Genomic DNA, 22107 nt, shown 5'->3' with positions numbered 1-22107 from the left:
TATGGGTCTCCCACATGGGTGCAGGGGCCCAGGGACTTGGGCCATCTTCTACTGCTTTCCCAGGCCACAGCAGAGAGCTAGATTGGGAGAGGAGCAGCCGGGACTAGAACTGGCGCCCATATGGGTTGCCAGCGCTTCAAGCCAGGATTTAACACTCTGCACCACAGCGCCAGCCCCTCTCCCTAGCATTGTTAAGAGTCAGAAAGCATTCTCCTAAGTAGCTATTGTTTATCAAATATCAATTAGCAGACTATTAGAAAATAAGACAAATCATGACACAATTAAACTTACATAATGTAGACAAAGAAGTACAAGAATAAGAATTTAGCATTCATGTAAGGTTTAGGAGAAATAAAAAAAGAGGACAAAAGCTTAAAGAAACAACAAGAAGAAACAATTACATTGCAGAATGCAGGCATAAGAAAATTCTCGGGGTGGGCATTTGACACCGTGGTTAAGATGCCATTGGGATGCTTGCACCCCTTATTGGATGGGCTGGGTTTGAGTCCCAGCCCAGTTTCTTATTCTAGCTTCCTGCTGATGCATATTTACAGGAGGCAGCAAACTGATGGCTTAAGTACTTGATCTGTGCCACCCATATGGGAAACCAGAATGGAGTTCCTGGTTCCTGGCTTTGGTCTGGCCTACCCTTAACATTATGGGCATTTGGGGAGTAAATCAATAGATGCAAGATCTCTGTTTCTTTCTATCCCTCTGCCTTTCAACTAAATAAAAGCATAAGTAAATTAAATTTAGAAGAAAAAACCTAGAATTGAAGAATTAGAAAACAAAGGGAAATATGGAGGGGAGTAAACTGGATATAACAAAAGGTATTTGGCACCTACATAGAGCAAATACTGTAAGTTGGGTACTGTTGATTATATTGTGTGTTCTGTGAAAGTTTCAGGTGGATGGTTTCACTCAAAAACAATAGAAACATAGGTGCCAGCGCTGTGGCACAGTGCTGGTTTGAGTCCCAGCTGCTCCTCTTCTGATCCAGCTCTCTGCTATGGCCTGGGAAAGCAGTAGAGGATGGCCCAACTCCTTGGGCCCCTGCACCGTGTGGGAGACCAGAAGAAGCTCCTGGGTCGGATCGACGCAGTTCCCACCGTTGCAGCCAATTGGGAAGTGAACCATCGGATGGAAGACCTCTCTCTCTCTGCCTCTCTCTCTCTCTCTCTCTCTCTCTGCCTCTCCTCTCCTCTCTCCTCTCTCCTCTCTCCTCTCTCCTCTCCCCTCTCCTCTCCTCTCCTGTGTAACTCTGACTTTCAAATAAATAAATAAATATTTTAAACAATAGAAAAACATGATGATGAAAATTGGAATAGACACCCATAACCAAGGAAAAATTGAGTACTTTATAAAATGACTTCCCCCTACTCTCCCCTTTTTAAAAAGAATTACTTATTTATTTATTTGAGGCAGAGTTGCAGACAGATGGAGAGAGACAGAGAGGTCTTACATCTGCTGGTTCACTCCCCAAATGGGCGCAATAGCTGGAGCTGAGTTTATCTGAAGCTAGGAGCCAGGAGCTTCTTCCAGGTCTTTCATGTGGATGCAGGGACCCAAGCATTTAGGCCATCTTCCACTGCTTTCCCAGGCTATTAGCAGAGAGCTGGATCAGAAGAGAAGCAGCCAGGACTTGAACCAGTGCCCATATGGGATGCCGGCGCCACAGGTAGAGGCTTAGCGTACTAGGTCATATCACTGGCCCCTACCCCCTTAAGAGGGCAAGAAATCACTCTTTAGTTATTGGTGATTTCTCCTAAACTACTACTTTTTTTGACACGCAGGGTTAGACAGTGAGAGAGAGAGAGACAGAGAGAGAGGTCTTCCTTCCGTTGGTTCACCCCCCAAATGACCACCACGGCCAGTGTGCTGTGCCAATCCAAAGCCAGGAGCCAGGTGCTTCTCCTGGTCTCCCACGTGGGTGCAGGGCACAAGCACTTGGCCCATCCTCCGCTGCCTTCCTGGGCCACAGCAGAGAGCTGGACTGGAAGAAGAGCAACCGGGACAGAATCCGGCGCCCCGAGTGGGACTAGAACCTGGTATGCCAGTGCCACAGGCGGAGGATTAGCCTAGTGAGCTGCAGCACCGGCCAGATTTCTCCTAAACTTCTAAGAGATAGTAAATTCTCATGTTAAATAATTACATTAAACAACTCTGATAATAAAACCTGACAAATATGAAAAAAAAAGTGTAATCCAATCTCCTTTGTAAATATATAGATGTCTAAAATAATAGTAGCAAATGGTCACAGTGGTTTTTTTCTAGGAACGCTAGACAAGTTCAGTGTTAAAAATTCACTAATCTAGAATCAGTGCTATGGATTGATTGTGTCCCCTCCAGAATTTGAGCATTGTGAATGTTATAATATTGCATGGTGAGGCCTTTGAAGTTTTTTAAATATATTTTTTTAAAGCTTTATTTTATTTATTTGAAAGGCTGAGTTACAGAGTGGGGGTGGGGTGGGGAGAGACAGAGAGAGAGCCATCTTCCATCTGCTGGTTCATTCTCCAAATGGCCAGCACTGGCCAGAGCCAGGAGCTTCATTCCACAGCTTTCCCAGGTGCATTAACAGGGAGCTGGATCAGAAGTGGAACAGCCAGGACCAGTGCTTAAATGTGATGCCAGCATCACAGGTGGTGGCTTTCCCTGCTCTGCCATACCACCTGCCCCCACGTTGAGGGCTTTAAAAGGTGATTAGAGGGCTCCTCCAGTGATTGGGATTGAGTGCCTTATGAAAAGGCTGATGACATGATAGGAGTTCAGCCCTTTCCTTTCTGCTCTGTGGGGATAGTGTTGGTCCTGTTTTGCCCTCCATCTTCTATCATGTGGGGACACAGCATTCCTTTCTTCTGGAGCACAGTTTGCTTGCTCTTTTTTTTTTTTTTTTTTTTTTTTTTTTTGAGATGTGAAAATGTGAAAGGCAGACTTGTGGGGGGGGCTGGCACTGTGGCACAGTGGGTTAACACCCTGGCCTGAAGTGCCAGCATCCCATATGGGCACCAGTTTGAGTCCCGGTTGCTCCACTTCTGATCCAGCTCTCTGCTGTGGCCTGGGAAAGCAGTAGAAGATGGTCCAAGTCCTTGGACCCTTGCACCTGTGTGGGAAGAAGCTCCTGGTTCCTGGCTTCGGATTGTTGCAGCTCTGGTCATTGCTGCCAGTTGGGGAGTGAACCAACAGATGGACTACCTCTTTTTCTCTCGCTCTGCCTCTCCTTTCTCTGTGTAACTCTGACTTTCAAATAAGTAAATAAATCTTAAAAAAAAAAAAAAAAAGAGATCCTCCATCCATTGGGTCACTCCCCAAAGGGCTGCAACAGTCAGGTGAGGGCCAAGTGGAAGCCAGGAGCCTGAAACTCTGTCCAGGTCTCCCACGTGGGTGACAGGCACCAAGTATTGGGCCATCTTCTGCTGCTTTCACATCAGCAGGAAGCTGGATAGGAAGTGGAGCAGCCAGGACTGGAACCGGCACCCAAATGGGACGCCAGCATTGCAGACTGCTGCTTAATCTTCTGCACCACAACACTCACCCCAGGACAGAGCTTTCAAGGCATGATCTTGGAATCAGGGCCTAGACCCTCACCAGATACCTATCCTACCAATGTCTTGATCTTGGATTACCCAGTTTCAGGTATTCTGTTATAGTAGTACAAATGGATGAAGTCAGTGTAGGTGAATGCTTATGTGCACATATATAGTCAGGCCTGGCTTAATAGAGACATGTTGAGAAATATGTCCGTGCTGTTAGACATTTTTGTTGTGTGAACATCAGAGAGTGTACTTACATAAGCTGAGATGGCTGTAATGGCATGGACGATATAATCTTATGGGATCCCTGTCATAGATGTGACGCATCATTTGGTTCTGGGAAAGCAGTAGAAGATGGCCTGAGTGCTTGGGTGCCTGCCACTCTCATGAAAGACCCAAATTGAGTTCCATGCTCCTGACTTTGGCCTTAGCCTGGCCCAGCCCCAGCCATTGTGCTTATTTGAGGAGGGAACCAGTGGATTCTCTATGTCATCGTTGTCCATTCCAACCCCCTCCACCTGTTGCTCTGCCTTTCAAATAAATAAATCTTTAAAACAAAACAAAATATTGTATAGCACATGAGTTTGGTCTGTACCATCTTCCTGGCCCAGGTTCTAGCTTTGTTTTGTAAAGACTGTGTGATCTTGGGTGAGTTTGCTTAACTTATGTTCACTTATCTGTTATTATCTATAATAATAGCAACTGTTTCATACCCTAGATCTTGCATAGGTGGCAAGAACCCCAAGCTCTGGAGCTATCATGTGCTGTCTCACAGGTTGTATGTTAGCAGGAAATTGGATTGGAAGCAGAATAACCAGGACTTGAACCAGATACTCTGATATGGGATGCAGGTGACTCAACTGGTGGCTTGACCTGCTGCACCACAACACCAGCCCCATGATCTCCTCATCTTTTAAGGACGTCAGTCCTATTGTATTGAGGCCCATCCTAAGAATCCCGTTTCAGTTTAATTACCTCTTAAAAGTTCTTATTTCCAATTGTGTTCTTTTTTTTAAAAAAATATTTATTTATTTATTTGAAAGTCAGAATTACACAGAGAGAGGAGAGGCAGAGAGAGAGAATGGTCTTCCATCTGATGGTTCACTCCCCAATTGGTTGCAACTGCCAGAGCTGAGCCGATCCAAAGCCGGGAACCAGGAGCTTCTTCCGGGTCTCCCACATGGGTGCAGGGCCCCAAGGACTTGGGCCATCTTCTACTGCTTTCCCAGGCCATAGCAGAGAACTGGAGCAGCCAGGTCTCAAACCATCACCCATATGGGATGCTGGCGCTTCGGGACAGGGTGTTAACCCGCTGTGCCACAGCGCTGCCCTTGTCCAATTTTATTCTGAGGTACTGGGGATTAGGGCTTCAATATGGGTTTTGGGAGATACAGTTCAGCCCATAACATGTTGTTACAAAGATGAAATGTGCTGATAAAGAATAACTGGCCCATGTGGCAAGTGCTGCCTAAGTATTTGTTATTTATTATTACTTTATGTTAACAAATAATACATAAAACCCCAAAACTTAGTTATTTCATTATAATTAAAGATAAACAGGAATTTGCATAAGATGTACAAGGAGGTTCCATCCATGTACTCTTCACCTCTCCTTCAATATGAACATCTTGTATAATTGCAGTACAGCATAAAAATTGGTGTTGGAGGGGCATAGCAGGGAGAGCCTCCACCTGCAGTGCCTGCATCCTGTATGGGCACTGGTTCAAGTCCTGGCTGCTCCTCTTCCGATCCAGCTCTCTGCTATGGCCTGGGAAAGAAGTAGTAGATGGCCAAAGTCCTTGGGCCCCTGCACCTGTGTGGGAGACTCAGAAGAAGCTCCTGGCTCCTGGCTTCAGATCAGCGCGGCTCCAGCCATTACGGCCAAGTGGGGAGTGAACCAGTGGATGGAAGATCTCGCGCGCGCTCTCTCTCTCTCTCTCTCTCTCTGCCTGCCTCTGCTCCAGGAGTCAGGAGCTTCTTCTGGGTCTCCCACATGGGTACAGGTGCCTACGTACCCAGGCATATTAGCAGGGACCTGGATTGGAAGTGGAGCAACTGGGACTCAAACTTGTGCCCATATGGGATGCCGGCACTGCAGGCAGCAGCTTAACCTGCCGCGCCACAGAGTGCTCCCCAAAATGCTATAATTCTGTTCTTAGATAACAGTTGCTTTTCCAAGTAGATGTCAGGGGCCCAAGCACTTGGGCCATCTTCCACTGCTTTCTCAGGAGCATTAGTAGGGAGTTGGATCGGAAGAGGAGCACCTGGACTTGAACCAGCACCCATATGGGATGCCAGCACTACAGAAAGCAGCTTTACCTGCTGTGCCACAACACCAGCCCCGAGCTCTTTTCAAACAGAAAGTGTATCTCATGTGTCCTTGGTATTTAAATTTAATCTTATTATGATAACTTGGGATGCTGTACTTCCAAAGACCAAAGGAATTCCTGTGCCTCTTACATTAATGTTTCATCTGCTCAGTCTCCACCACATTTACTTTACACTTTAATTCATATTTAGTAATTGCTAACAACAGATAAATTATTTAATCTTTGTATCTGTACACATCACTTTAAAAAGAAGATTTTTTTAAATTTAATTTGAAAGGCAGAATTACAGAGAGGCAGAGAGAGGCCTTGCATCCACTGGTTCACTCCCCAGATGGCCGCAATGGCAAAATATTTTCAGGGTTCATCCATCTTGTAGTTTGTATCAGTACTTTTGTTTTTATGGCAGAATAATCCATTATACGGATAATACAACATTGTGTTTGTCAGTTTGATACACATTTTGGGTTGGCATAGCGTTTTTGGCTTTGTGAATTTGCTATGTGCATTTGTGTCCATATTTTTTCTGTGTACATTTTCCTTTCTCTTAGGTATAAACTTGGGAATGGAATTTTTGGATCATATAGTATCTCTATGGTTAATTGAGAAACTAACTGCTTGGCTGTTCTTTCAAGCAACTGCACATTACTGGCAGCAGTGTATTGAGGATTCTGATGTCTCCACTTTCTTGCCAGCATTTTTTATTTTCTGACTTTTGATTCTAGCCTTCCTGGTAGGTATGAAGTGGTATCCCATTGTCATTTTTTTAAAGATGTATTTTATTTATTTTTTGACAGGCAGAGTTAGACAGTGAGAGAGAGAGAGAGACAGAGAGAAAGGTCTTCCTTCCGTTGGTTCACCCCCCAAATGGCCATTATGGCTGGCGCGCTGCACCAGTCCAAAGCTAGGAGCCAGGTGCTTCCTCCTGGTCTCCCATGTAGGTGCAGAGCCCACGCACTTGGGCCATTCTCCACTGCCTTCCTGGTCCACAGCAAAGAGCTGGACTGGAAGAGGAGCAACCGGGACCGAATCTGGCCCCCTGATCGGGACTAGAACCTGGGGTGCTGGCGGCACAGGCGGAGGATTAGCCTAGTGAGCCACAGCGCTGGCCCACCTTTATTTCTTTAATTATTCTTTCCTTTGGTTCTGTGGACATATTTTTAATGGCTCTTTTGAAATATTTTTTTGTTTACTCCAATGTCTGATCACTCTTGACAGGCAGTTTCTTTGCTTTATTCCTCCCCTGTGTATAGATTGTAGTTTACTCCTTTTTTTTTTTTTTTGTATACTTCATGCTTTTTTGTTGGAAACTGTATTTTTTTTTTTTTTTTTTTTTAATTTGAGAGAAAGATAGGGAGAGAGAAAACACACTCTCATTCATTGGTTCTCTAAATGTATGCAATGGCTGGGGCTAGGACAGGGCCAGAAGCTGGGAACACAGTTCAGATCTCCCACATGGGTGACATGAACTAAATTACTTGAACCATCACTGCTACCTCCCAGTGTCTGTATTGGCACAAAGCTGGAGTCAGGAGCCAGAACAGGAATCCAATCTAGGCATGTTAGGCTAAATGCTCACTCCAGAAACCAAATGGTATATTGCATCAATACTGGGTCTTGAGTCTTAACCACTTGGGCTTGTTAATGTTATTTACTTATCTGTTTGTTTAGAGACTAACTGGATTACTTTTGTGAAACCTGTTCTACCCCCACTTCCTCATCCTCACCCCCTGATGTCGTTCCTCAGTGAGGCAACTTTTTTTTTTTCAAGATTTACTTATCTATTTGAAAGAGTGACAGGGAAAGAGAGAGTGAGAGAAACAAAAGATAGTTCTTCCATCCTTTGGTTCACTTTCCAAATACTTGCAACAGCTTGGGGCTGGGCTAAGCTGAGCCCAGAAATCAGGAACTCCTGGGTTTCCACGTGTGTGCAAGAACCCAAGTACTTGGGCCATCCTTTGCTGCCCCTGCGTGCATTAGCAGGAAATGGTCAGAAGCGAATTCCATGGTCAGTACTTGATTCCAGGCATTATGATGTGGGATTCAGGAACCTAACCCGCTGCACCATGACACCCGCACACTTTCAGCTACGCCTGCAGTCAACCTGGATGACTGATGACGATGGTACTGGTCTGACTTCTTCATTTTCTAAGCATTCTCAGCTGTTAAATTCTGTTGCCCAGCTGTTCCATTGTTTTCAACAATGCCCTGGACTGTAAGTTTCTCTGTAACTAATCCAATCAAAATTGTGACTCCTCAGAAGGAAGAGTTTCTGAGGTCTTAGATTTGTGTTCTGTCTGACCTTTGGGGCAGGGAGAGAGGAGAGGACAGCCTTTTCTCTATTGTGACCCGGTGCCCTCCTGCAAACTAGCTTACAGACTAGGCTGTGTCTTCATTACATCCACACATCGTCTTCCAATTGCCATTCACCACAGCTTCCACAGTTCTTGAAGATTCCATTAGAGTTAAATTTGTCCATACACTATGGCAAATGAGGTCAGGTCCATTGGGATACGGTGTTTTCCTGCTTCTTCCGTTAGGCAAAATATCTGCACCAGGGTTCTGGGGGTGGTGTTGGGAGTGGAGGTGGCACAGAGGCAAGCTGTTGTGGGGGATCGCTGAGTGCTGGGAGGGGAGGAGAGAGGTCAGCAGCCTGAGGGCCTCTTGGCTTGTCTCTGTTGTGCAACCACTGTACCGTGAGATGAGCAAAGGGGGTGTTGGGTCCTCAGTGTTCCTAGGGGGCTGTGCCTATTGGAGAGCCTCTCTGCCACACACACGGGTTGGGCAAAAGAAGGCAGCACCCTCCATGTCTTCAGTGGTACTTGCCTGGGCCTTAGTCTCAGCAAAGAGAATGGGGGATGAGAAGGAACTCGGAACATGTGGAGGTACTCTAGGAGGGAGAATCTGCACAGGAGGACAGAGTTTGTGCAGGAAATGAGTAGAGTGTTTGTAGTAGAGGATTCTAACACGAAGGGCGCAGTGCAGTAGTTCTTTTAAGTTGCCTTGGAGGAGATGCAGTTAACTCTTGGCTTCTGGCCTTATTACTTAGACATCAAAATCAACAAACTTCTTTCTCAGTTTTGTTTTCATCTTAAATTAAAATTTCTTTTGATTTTTTTCTTCTCCCCCAGGGGCCACTGAATAGTGAGTCTTCCAACCAGAGCTTGTGCAGCGTCGGGTCCTTGAGCGATAAAGAAGTAGAGGTGAGAAGCTACATGTATGGGAAGACTTTTCACATGCCCAAACTTTGTCGGGATTAAAAAGACAGCACTGTGACTCTAGGGGTGCTTCTGGAGTCCGTATGCATGGCTTCTCTTTGAGATGTGTGCTGTCTGCATTTGTACAGATGTGATGTTACCCTGATATGTTTTTATTATAATTGTGTATGGGTCTCCTCTCTGTTTAGGTACCCTCAGAAATTTGGTTTAGGTGCCTGCAGAAATTTGCAGTTCTGGCTGAATTACCTTAGGTGCCCTTAAATTTTAATACCTTTTAATACTTCAACAGAATGAGACACTGACTTTAGTAGTAGAATTTGAAAAGGTTTGTTTTGTTTTTCCCGCTTAAATGAGAGATCAAATTTTTTTAAATAGGCAGATAACCTAGATGCATGAATATGGTTCTAAATCTAAAAATACCCTTTTTTGCTTTGGAGCAACTTTGGTTTAAGATGAATAAATTGAAACATATTTAAGGTGTTTGCCAAAAATTGCTTGGAGGGTTTGGTTCTAGACCCTCTGTTCTTTTACTCTGTTCTTGTCTGTACCAGTTATATCTCTTTAGGTATCTGGTATTTTGTACATGTTCTTTTTCCTAATGTGAAAAATTTGCCAGAATGCTAATTGTGACATGTATGATGTTTAACAGACTCCTGAGAAAAAGCAGAATGACCAGCGAAATCGGAAAAGAAAAGCTGAACCATATGAAACTAGCCAAGGTAGTCATGATTTCACACCAATAAAAATGCCAAATTTTTATGTATTTAGATAGAGTTTTCTAACCTACTCTAAATAATTGGCTTATGTATGGGGATTCCTAACAAAGGAGGCTTGTGAATCTTAAGGGAATATCAGGCTGTTTATTATAAACTTGCCATTTGATATACACCTGACAAAACAGTCAGTTCTTTGGGGACTCTTGTTTTCCCTGCTGTACGTGAACAATCGTCTCACCACAGGTTTCTCTTCAGATTGAGTACGTAATATATGAAAAGAGGTTAAACTTTGCAGTTTTTACTGCATCTTGCATTAGATCAGTGACTTGTTAGAATAGGGAGCCAGAAGTGGTTTTGTTTTCCATTGCTGTCCTTTCTACCTGCTCTTCTTCCGTGGCGGTCACTTAGTTGCACATTGGAGCCACTAGAAAAAGTCTGTAAATATGATGGCTGTGATGCCAAATATTTTTATGTAATCACAGAAAGAATAAATGGTTTGACTTGATGGAATGGAAATCCAAGTCTCTTTTCATTATACTTTTTTTTAAACTACATATAATTCATATTTGTCTTTTGGGAAGGAAGAAAATTCACCCAAGTGACAAGGCCATATGAAGTTTTGCTTGAAATAGAGTCAACGCCTTAGTCATTGTGGGATTGTTTGGATTCTTTGTTCTCTTAGATTGAGATGTGAATCGTAGATAAGTTTTATTTTGATTGATAATTATGGCACAAATTTTGTTAGTATATTTATAGAAGAAAGATAATCTTACTGGCAAGTGAGTGTTTTCGCTGCTGATTTTGTCATACATGGAGGAAATAGTCTTTCTTAGGGTGCTGATGCTTTATCTCATTTGTTAATAGGAAAGCCGACGCTGAATTTGTAGCAGTGTTTATAGTTACAGGGAGTATACAGTATACTTAAGTGAATGAGCGCTGTACGTCTCCATTGGAAAACTGTATTTACTTTGGTTTCATTTTCAGGGAAAGGCACTCCTAGGGGACATAAAATTAGTGATTACTTTGAGGTAAGTTACATTTTTGGGGAAAGAAAAATCTGTAATGATTTTTTAAAAACCTAAATCGTGTTTGTTTAGGAAGCAGTGTTGCTTTTCCTGTGCTTTTATCCCCTTCCTCCCCGTCTTCATCAGTCTAATGCTGCTCCCTCTGTCAGTAAGAGGAAACTCCTGCTGATTTCCTAAATTTGAATTTTTTATTTTGTGTCTTGTCTGTGATGATATAAGATTCACAAATGAGCTGATTTTTTTTGTTGGCCATACCAGGTTTTGAGTCTTACAAAGATTGAGGTGGAATGACTTGAACTCTTTTTTGTCCCTTTCTCTTTGGCCTGGTGGAACATGTAGTGAGCTCACTGACCCATCATTAGGGGTAACTAGAGACACTAACATCCACTGTACCACTATGTTTCTGCTGTGTGTGTTTGAGACCAGAAGCAAAAACATTCTTCTCTCATGTCCTTCTAAAACCATGTGTATCTTCAGCTTTTTAGCTGGGTTTCGTGTATTTCTCCTAGAGTTCCTTCTTAAAAATCTCGTTGAAAAGATAACCAGAATTTGGTTTATGTGGTGTTTTCTCTCTAGAGTAACATGTATTAACTTAATGGGGCCATATATAATACCTGTTTTGTGCATTAAACTTTTACTCTCCTTATCTGAAGCATAGTACTGTTTTGAATTATTCATATGCATTTTTCCCTGTTGGCCAGTTTGCTGGGGGAAGCGGGCCAGGAACCAGCCCTGGCAGAAGTGTTCCACCAGTTGCACGATCCTCACCGCAACATTCCTTATCCAATCCCTTACCGGTAAGCAATCACCTGGAGACATTTGACACCTGTTGTAGGAGACAAATTCAGGAACACTCAAGCAAAGTTTCTCTTCCATTAATTATCCATGGGAGATAAGGCGTTAGGGACAATGGTGCATAATATTATCAGTGAATCACTTACATTCACGTATGTGTCAGTAAATTAACTTCTTATTTATTTATTTATTTTTGAGAAGAGAAAAGCCTTATTTACCATCCAGGAAGGAGGTGAAAGGTTATGATTCACATTTGCCTCTTTGATCAGAGGAATGGGGAAAGTTTTATGAATTAGATAGGAGAAGGCTGATGTGCAAGTAAGTTAACTATTTACAAAAGCTGACCTTACTAGCATAATAAATTGCCTCCAAGCCTATGGCTTAGTGGGCTGTCAAGGAAATGATTCCAATCCAAACATTAGGTTTTTATCTCTGCAAAATGGTAATGTTCCTATAACTATTTTTTTCCTTTTTAAAATTTGATCTGTCCCTTGTGTTTGAATTATCTTTGGGGGTTACTCAGTCATATAGAAAAGCTATATAGATTAGAGATAGGTTTGTTTTTAGCCAGTAAGTGAGATCTGAAGGTCTTAATACATTATACCTAAGTTAGTGGTTCTCAGTCAGATACAGTTTTGTTCCATATGGGACATTTGCCCCAGTATACATGGAGCCATTTTTGGTTGGCACAGCTAGGGGCTGTGGGATGGTACCGTGGGCACCTGCAGGGTGGAGGCCAGAGAAGCTGGTAAATATCCTATAATGTTCAGACAGCTCCCCTACAACCAAGAATTGAACCAAAATGTTAGTAATGCTAACTTGGAGAATTTTGTAGTTTGCCAACATAGAATTTTGTTAATTTGATTCAGGGCCTTTGGATGATTTGTTGATATCATTTACGATCCCCAACTTAAGAGATACTGGTCAATTATGCCTTCAGTGGGGTTTTGTTGAACAGGGTCTCTAAGATCAGGAGTTTTCATCCTAGATCTTTGTTTAGGACAGTTGTTTTCCTTGTGTAATTTTGTTCTTTTCCTAAGTGATTTAAACTTTTGTAATGTTAAAATGTTTTAAAATATACTTCTTCTCCCTACTTTCTCGTAAAAACATGCATTTATTAGATGACTGTAATCAGTAAAGCACTTAGGAAAACATAACTTAAACTTAGGAAAATAACATGAATTTTTTGGTGTTTTATCAACCTTGCCATATTTTAAAATGTAAAAAGTGTTTAATGCACACATCTGTTTGGCTTGGTTGAGGTTTGTTAGATAACTGTTTGGGCCTGTGTCTCTGTTTTCCTTAAGTTTTAAACTTTCTTTTTTTTTTTTTTTTAAATGAGATTGCAGAATATATAGTTAGGACAAATATGTGGAATTTTGTGATGTTGTCCATCACTCTTTCTTCTTGAAATCCTTTTTTTTTTTTTTCTCTCATTTGGTTTTTAGTGATGTGATTACCCATCTATTGTGTGTTAGTTTAGGTTGAATCTTCTTATTTCATGGCAAAAGAGATGTATTCAATGATCTGGGGATATTTCTGTTAGTTATATGAATGTGACTGGGCCTCATCAACATTATATAAGTAAGTATATATTAGGTCTTGAAATGAGAACCAAACTTTAATTTGCCTTTTCCATTGTCATGAAAAGCTCTTTATCCTTCCAACTTGGGTTCTGTTATATTCACTGATTTGTATATCCTCAATATGCTTTTCTCCATTCTACTTGCCTGGAGTGACTCAGCCTTGATTAAGTTAAATTCTTCACTTTTTCCTTGCCTCTAAGCAGTCCAACATGATTCGAGGAAAACATACCCACACAAGCTGGTTGATCTCGCTTTATGTTCATGACCTCTAATGTTAGGTGCACCTTTCGTTCCCTGCCAGTCCTACTACATCTCTAGTTAATTCCTTTTCTTTGATAAATAGCTCATATTTTTGTCAACCCCCTCAATCCTCCAGCAGTACTTCTTCTACTAATTCAGTTTATAACCTTGCTTTTTAATTTTACTGAGAAAATAGAAGCAATCAGAAGAGAACTTCCACATGGCTCCTGTGCCAGATCTGCCAAGTTGCTTGCATGAGTTCCTGTATCTGCCTTTTGGTATAAATGAACTTGCCACCCCTTCTCCTGAGTTCTGGTTTTCCTGAAAATTTTATTTCCAACTCGCTACTTGGATTTTTGTTTACATATCTTACACGCAGTATCCTTCTGATTCTCTGCCTTAGCCTTCAAGGTAGTCTGTTTTTGCCTTTGTCTCTCCTAATTTGAAAGTAGTAGCCAGAGCGACTTTATAGAATTAGGTAAACATCCTGCCACTCCTGTCTGTTCCAGATTACCCAGTGGCTTCTCTGTTGAAGTCCTTAAAAAGTCTAAAACTCCTGCGTGGTCTGTACTCCTCCATGGGCCTGACTACACCTGCAGCTGTTCTCCTTTGGTCTTACCCGTGGCAGCCATGCTGGCGTTCTGGAAGTCCCTTGAGCACTGTGAGCCACTGTCTTGCTATTCCCTCTTCTAGGAACATTCTTTGCCAAGACATCAGCAGTTTTTTCATCAGGTTGTTGCTCAAAAATGACCTTGGAAAAGTGGTCATTTTTGAGCCAACTTCTCTGTCTCTAATTTACCTTATTTTAATTCTTGGTTATCACCACTTCGCACGCTCACTCTCACGCTCTGTCTGTTTCTCTCTCTCTCTCTCACACACACACACACAAATTTTGATTTACATTAAAATTTTTTGAGATTTATTTATTTTTTTAAAGATTTATTTATTTATTTGAAAGAATTACGCAGAGAGAGAAGGAGAGGGAGAGAGGTGGAGAGAGAGAGATCGAGAGATCTTCCATCACTGGTTCACTCTCCAGCTGGCTGCAATGGCCTGAGCTGTGCCGATCCGGAGCCAGGAGCCAGGAGCCAGGAGCTTCCTCCGGGTCTCCCCCGTGGGTGCAGGGGCCCAAGGACTTGGGTCATCTTCTATTGCTTTCCCAGGCCATAGCAGAGAGCTGGATCAGAAGTGGAGCAACCGGGAAACGAACCGGTGCCTGTATGGGATGCTGGCACTGCAGACAGTGGCTTTACCCACTACGCCACGCCGACCTCTTAGATTTATTTATTTACCTAAAAGCCTGAGCTACACAGGGGGTGGGGAGGCAGGGAGATCTTCCATCTGTTGGTTCACTGCCCAAATGACCATGATGGCTGGAGTTGCGCTGATCTGAAGCCAGGAGGCAGGAGCTTCTTCCAGGTCTCCTGTGTGCTTTCCCAGGCCATAGTAGAGAGCTGGATTGAAAGTGGAGCAGCCAGGACTCGAACTGGTGCGCATATAGGATGTCAGCACCGCAGGTGGTGGCCTCACCTGCTATACCACAGCACCAGCCCCTTATATTTAAATTTTTCAAAACATTTTATGTATTTATTTGAAAGTCAGAAATACAGAAAAAAAAAAAAAAAGAGATCTTCCATCTGTTTGTTCATTTCCCCAAGTATCCATTAGTATCCCTTGTCGGGAGCCAGGCTAAAGCCAGAAGCTGGGAGCTTCATCTGGGTCTCCCACATGAGTGGCAAGGGCCCAGGCACTTGTAGCATCTTCCATGCTTTTCTCAGGTCACTATCAGGTAGCTGGATTGGAAGTGGAGCAGCAGCTGGGCATTGAACCAGCAGCTGCATAGGATGCCAGCATCACAGGCAGCAGCTTTACCTGCCGCGCCACAACAGCAGTCCCTGTATTTGAATTTTTAATTAATTTATATTTAATAAATATTGAAAGACACACACACACACAGTATACAATTCTACAGTGTAATGAATTCTCACCAACTGTGCCAGCACAGAAAAGAAATATTACCAGCCCCACTGAAGTCCAGTCATTCACCTCTGTCTCTGTCACGTGGATGGCCAGTAACCACTGCTCTGATTTCTACAGCATAGGTGACTCTGACCTGGATTTTTTGAACGTTATGTAAAAGGAATCATGCAGTATGTATTCTTGTGTTTGACTCATTTTGCTGAATATTGCTTTTGTGAGATTTAGTCATATTGTTGTGTTTGTTGTAAGTCATTGTCAACTTTTTTTTAAACATTTTATATATTTTAATTTTTTTCTTTTTTTCACTTATATTTAATAAATATAATTTCCAAAGTACAGCTTATGGATTACAATGGCTTTTTCCCCCTCCATAACTTCCCTCCCACCCGCAATCCTCCCATCTCCTGCTCCCTCTCCCATTCCATTCACATCAAGATTCATTTTCAATTCTATTTACTACATTTTCAATTTAGTGTATATTAAGTAAAGATTTCAACAGTTTGCACCCACACAGAAACATAAAGTGTAAAATACTGTTTGAGTACTAGTTATAGCATTAATTCACATTGGACAACACATTAAGGACAGAGATCCTACATGGGGAGTAAGTGCACAGTGACTCCTGTTGTTGACTTAACAAATTGACACTCTTGTTTCTGGGGTCAGTAATCACCCTAGGCCCTTGTCATGAGTTGCCAAGGCTATGAAGGCCTTTTGAGTTCGCCGACTCTGATCTTATTTAGACAAGGTCATAGTCAAAGTGGAAGTTCTCTCCTCCCTTCAGAGAAAGGTACCTCCTTTGATGGCCTGTTCTTACCACTGGGATCCCACTCGCAGAGATCTTTCAGTTAGGGTTTGTTTTGTTTTGTTTTGTTTGTTTGTTTTTGCCAGAGTGTCTTGGCTTTCCATGCCTAAAATACTCTCATGGGCTCTTCAGCCAGATCTGAATGCCTTAAGGGTTGATTTTGAGGCCAGAATGCTGTTTAAGACATCTGCCCTTCTATGAATCTGCTGTGTATCCCGCTTCCCATGTTGGATCGTTCTCTTCCTTTTTTGTTCTATCAGTTAGTATTAGCAGACACTAGTCTTGTTTATGTGATCCCTTTGACTCTTAGACCTATCATGATCAATTGTGAACTGAAATTGATCACTTGGACTATTGAGATGGCATTGGTACATGCCACCTTGATGGTATTGAATTGGAATCCCCAGGCACATTTCTAACTCTACCATTTGGGGCAAGTCAGAATAATTGTGTGTTAATTACAGAGTTCAACCAATAGTATTAATTAGAACAAAAAAAAATACTAAAAGGGATAAAGTATTAAGTTGTACATCAACAGTCAGGACAAGGGCTGATCAAGTCACCGTTTCTCATACTGTCCATTTCACTTCACCAGGTTTCCTTTTTGGTGCTCGGTTAGTTGTCACCGATCAGGGAGAACATATGATATTTGTCCCTTTTGGACTGGCTTATTTCACTCAGCATGATGTTTTCCAGATTCCTCCATTTGATGCAAATGACCGGATTTCATTTTTTTTTTTACTGCTGTATAGTATTCTATAGAGTACATGTCCCATAATTTCTTTATCCAGTCTACTATTGATGGGCATTTAGGTTGATTCCAGGTCTTAGCTATTGTGAATTGAGCTGCAATAAAAATTAAGGTGCAGACAGCTTTTTTGTTTGCCAATTTAATTTCCTTTGGGTAAATTCCAAGGAGTGGGATGGCTGGGTTGTATGGTAGGGTTATATTCAGGTTTCTGAGGAATCTCCAGACTGACTTCCACAGTGGCTTGACCAGTTTGCATTCCCACCAGCAGTGCGTTAGTGTCCCTTTTTCCCCACATCCTCGCCAGCATCTGTTGTTGGTAGATTTCTGAATGTGAACCATTTTAACCGGGGTGAGGTGAAACTTCATTGTGGTTTTGATTTGCATTTCCTTGATTGCTAGTGATCCTGAACATTTTTCATGTGTCTGTTGGCCATTTGGATTTCCTCTTTTGAAAAATGTCTATTGAGATCCTTGGCCCATGTCTTAGGTGGGTTGTTTTGTTGTTGTGGAGTTTCTTGATCTCTTTGTAGATTCTGGTTATTAATCCTTTATCAATTGCATGGTTTGCAAATATTTTTTCCCATTCTGTTGGTTGCTTCTTCACTTTCCTGATTGTTTCTTTTGAAGTACAGAAACTTCTCAATTTGATGCAATCCCAAATGTTAATTTTGGCTTTGACCGCCTGTGCTTCCGGAATCTTTTCCAAGAAGTCTTTGCCTATGCGTATATCTTGCAGGGTTTCTCCGATGTTCTCTAATAATTTGATGGTGTCAGGTTGTAAATTTAGGTCTTTAATCCATGTTGAGTGGATTTTTGTGTAAGGTGAAAGGTAGGGGTCTTGCTTCATGCTTCTGCACGTGGAAATCCAGTTTTCCCAGCACCATTTATTGAATAGACTGTCCTTGCTCCAGGAATTGGTTTTAGATCCTTGATCAAATATAATTTGGCTGTAGATGTTTGGTTTGATTTCTGGTGTTTCTATTCTGTTCCATTGGTCTATCCATCTGTTTCTGTACCAGTACCATGCTGTTTTGATTACAACTGCCCTGTAGTATGTCCTGAAATCTGGTATTGTGATGCCTCCGGCTTTGTTTTTGTTGTACAAGATTGCTTTAGCTAGGAGTTGCCAGCTGCAGTGCACAGCTGGCAAAGCTAAGAGTGATTTTTAGATTTTTAAAGAGTTATAGAAACAGAATATGTGACAGAGATGGATTTGACCTAAAAACCTACAATATTTCTATCTTGCCCTCACTAAAGAACTTCAAGAAAATCATTATCAAGGTAATAACTCCATGTATAAAGTGGATTATTTTCAGTACCCTTGAAACTTACGTGCACTTCACTGATCACGGCTCTCCTGGTTACCCTGGAAGTAGTCACTCTTTTAAGGTGTTTTCTTTTCTTTTCTTTCTTTCTTTTTTTTTTTTTTTTTTTAATGTTTGTTTATTTATCTGAAAGAGATCTGTCCTCTATCTGCTACAACAGCCAGGCCAAAGCCAGGAACCAAGTATTCACTCACTGCCTCCCATGGTGTGCCTTATCAGAAAGCTAGACGTGGAAATGGGGCATTATTCCAACGTGGGATGTAGGTGATGCAGATGGTGTCTTAACAGCAATGTGAAATGCCTGTCCCACTCTTCTAGTTTATGTGGTAATAATTTGCTTTTCCTTATAGTTTAACCATCCATGTATTCATCCCTAAACAGTCACTATTTTGGCTTTGTTAATCACACTGTTTAAATCTGTATTTTAATTTTTTGCTCTTTGTTCTATAAATTCCTAAGATAAGTGTATTCATGTTTCCCTCTATGATTGTGAAAAGTAGCCTGTTTCTTCTTCACACATTTATGTTAATTTTTGCTTTATGTATCATTAAATGCCTATTCATCTCTTTAAAGCTCTTGGCTGATACTGTCAACTTTTCATTGTTATGTTTTCTCTGTACCTCTGGCAAATATCATAGACATGAGGGTTTTTTTTTTTTCCTTTAATGAATCTACCATCTTTCTTTTAACTTTAACATCTATCTTATTTAGATTTATTATAATTATCATTATCTTTGGTTTGGATATATCATCTTCTAATGTGTTTTCTGTTTGGCCTCTTCTGTGTTCCTTTTCCTTTTATTTCTTGTTCTCATTTAAATTGATTTTTTTTAATGGTTCCATCTTTGCCTCCTCTGCTAGTAGGTAGGCCCTCACTGGTGTTTCTCTCTCTCTCTCTCTCTCTCTCTCTCTCTTTTAAAGATTTATTTTATTTATCTGAAAGGCAGAGTTAGAGAGAGGAGAGAGAGATCCTCAGTTTGCTGTTTCACTCTCAAAATGGCTGCCACAGCTGGGGCCAGGCCAGGCAGAAGCCAGGAGCCAGAGCTTCTTCAGGTCTGCCACGTGGGTGCAGGGGCCCAGGGACTTGGCCATCTTCCACTGCTTTCCCAGACCACAGCAGAGAGCTGGATCAGAAATGTAGGTGCCCATATGAGAGGCCGATGTTACAGGTGACGGCTTAACCTACTATGCCAAAATATTGGCCCCAATTTTTTATCTTTACACAATTGAATATTATGTAATTACTGTCTTCTGCCTCCCATTGTTATCATTAAGAAACCAGCTTTTGGGGCCGGTGCTGTGGCGTAGTGGGTAAAGCTGTTGCCTGCAGTGCCAGCATCCCATAGGAGCGTCGTTTCAAGTCCTGGCTGCTCCACTTCCGATCCAGCTCTCTGCTATGGCCTGGGAAAGCAGTAGAAGATGGCCCAAGTCCTTGGGCCCCTGCACCCGTGTGGGAGACCCAGATGAAGCCCCTGCCTCCTGGCTTCAGATCGGTGTAGCTCCTGCTGTTGTGGCCAATTGGGGAGTGAACCAGCAGATGGAAGATCTCTCTCTCTTTCTCATTCTCTGCCTCTCCTTCTCTCTCTGTGTAACTCTGACTTTCAAATAAGTAAATAAATCTTAAAAAAAAAAATAAATAAAAAGATGGCACAAGTCCTTGGGCTTCTGTACCCATATGGGAAACCCAGAGGAAGCTCCTGGCTCCTGGCTTCAGATCTGCACAGCTCCAGCTGTTGCAGTCATTTGGGGAGTAAACCAGCGGATGGAAGTATTCTCTCTCTTTCTCTCTGCCTCTGCCTCTCTGTAATTCTACCTTTAAAATAAATAAATAATTTTTTTTAAAAAAAGACCAGCTTTTGTTTGCTTCTTTTTTCTTCAAAGGTATTTGCTTCCCCCCCCTTTCCTTTTTTTTCTTTTTTTTTTTAAGATTTATTTACTTATTTGAGAGGCACAGTTACAGAGAAAGTGAGAGACCGAGAGAGACGTCTTCTGTCTGCTGGTTCGCTCCCCAAATGGCTGCAACAGTCAGAACCTTAGCTGATCCAAAGCCAAGAGCCAGGAGATTCTTTTGGGTCTCCCATGTGGATGCAGCAGCCCGAGCACTTGGGCCATCTTCCACTGCTTTCCCAGGCCAGTAGCAGGGAGGTGGATCTGAAGTGGAGCAGCTGAGACTCGAACCAGCACCCTTATTGATGCTGGTGCCACAGGCAGAGGTTCAGCCTTGCAATTTCACTGTGATATATCTTTTTATTTCTCCTCTTATGGTTCATTGTACTTTTGGAATCTTTGGGTTGGGGTTCTTTCACCAGTTCTCATTAATTATTAGCTGTTGTCTCTTTGAACATAATCTTTGCCTTTGTTCTTCTATTCCTTTTATGAAATTCTAATTAATTGTAAGACTATTTTTAAAATTTTTTATTTATTTGAAAAACAGACAGATATGCAGACAGTTAGGGAGAGAAAGTGTTCCCATTTGCTGATTCAGTCCCCAGATTCCCACAGTGGCTGGAGCTGGGAGCCAAGAAGTCAGTCCGAGTCTCCCATGTTGTTGGCATGAGCCATCACCACTGCCTCCCAAATCCACATTAGTAGGGAGATGAAGTCAGGAGCCAGAGCAGGGTATTGGAACCTGAGCATTGTGATGTGGTACATAGATGTCTTTTTTTTTTTTTTTTTAAAGATTTATTTATTTATTTTTTATTTGAAAAGCAGAGAGAGCGAGAGAGAGAGAGAGACAGAGAGAGGTCTTCCATCCACTGGTTCACTCCCCAAATGGCCCCAATAGCCAGAGGTACGTAGATCCAGAGCCAGGAGCCTGGAGCTTCCTCTGAGCCTTCCCACCTGGGTGCAGGGGCCCAAGGACTTGGGCCATCTTCTACTGCTTTCCCAGGCCATAGCAGAGAGCTGGATCAGAAGTGGAACAGCCAGGACTCGAACAAGTGCCCATATGGGATGCCGGCACTGCTCATGGTGGCTTTACCCACTATGCCACAGTGCCAGTCCCCATAGATGTCTTAAATGGTATTAGCAGGAAACTAGTCAGGAGCAAAAACTGAGAATTGAATCCAGGCATTCCAGTGTGAGATACAGGCATCTCACCAGCTAGGCTAATGCCTGTTCCTGACATGGGTGCTTTTAATCTGTGTTTGATAATTCTGGTATGAGAAATTCTTTTTTTTTTTTTTTTTTTTTTGATTTGACAGAGTTATAGACAGTAAGAGAGAGACAGAGAGAAAGGTCTTCCTTCTGTTGGTTCACTCCCCAAATGGCTGCTACGGCCAGCACTGTGCCGATCCAAAGCCAGGAGCCAGGTGCTTCTTCCTGGTCTCCCATGCGGGTGTTGGGATGCAAGCTCTTGGGCCATCCTCCACTGCATTCCCAGGCCACAGCAGAGAGCTGGACTGGAAGAGGAGCAACTGGGACTAGAACCTGGTGCCCACATGGGATGCCAGCACCACAGGTCGAGGATAAGCCAAGTGAGCCACAGCACCCGCCCTGAGAAGTTCTTTTGAATCTGATTCTGTTTTCTGTTATTTTTCTTAGTTGTTGCTCATGACTATTTCTGCTATGCTTGGTTTTTAAACTGTGTACTCATTGTTCTTAAAAACTTACTTGTGAAGTTTCTTTCTGATCTAGGATGAATATATTCTTCCAGGGAGAATTTTTACCTGTGTCTTTCAAGTACCTAGAGATTTTTCTCTCTGTGATGCTACTACTTTAAAATACTGAATTTATAGCTTGTATTTTGTTCATTTTAACTACCAGGAAATATTGATTTGGATTTTCTTAGCATTTCTAAGGGGTAC

General features: G+C 42.3%; 1 protein-coding gene across 18 annotated transcripts in view; it reads left to right on the top strand.

Annotated features, from left to right (window-relative positions):
* TLK2 (tousled like kinase 2) overlaps positions 1-22107 on the top strand; it is a 130680-nt gene that overhangs the window by 38242 nt on the left and 70331 nt on the right. For 6 of the 18 annotated variants that reach the window (XM_008271669.4, XM_008271670.4, XM_051825104.2 and 3 more), the window contains 4 exons: positions 8992-9063; positions 9728-9797; positions 10779-10822; positions 11521-11616. In XM_008271669.4, the coding sequence (XP_008269891.2) occupies positions 8992-9063; positions 9728-9797; positions 10779-10822; positions 11521-11616 (282 nt within the window). Of the gene's footprint in view, positions 1-5369; positions 8076-8331; positions 8357-8991; positions 9064-9727; positions 9798-10778; positions 10823-11520; positions 11617-22107 lie in introns of those variants that run through there. The other 12 variants (XM_008271671.4, XM_070060509.1, XM_070060512.1 and 9 more) reach the window with 6 other exon arrangements.

Source organism: Oryctolagus cuniculus, chromosome 17, assembly GCF_964237555.1.
Source record: "Oryctolagus cuniculus chromosome 17, mOryCun1.1, whole genome shotgun sequence".
Classification (NCBI taxonomy): domain Eukaryota; kingdom Metazoa; phylum Chordata; class Mammalia; order Lagomorpha; family Leporidae; genus Oryctolagus; species Oryctolagus cuniculus.
Note: the sequence above shows the minus strand (reverse complement) of the source record. Positions and strands in the feature narration are given on the sequence as shown.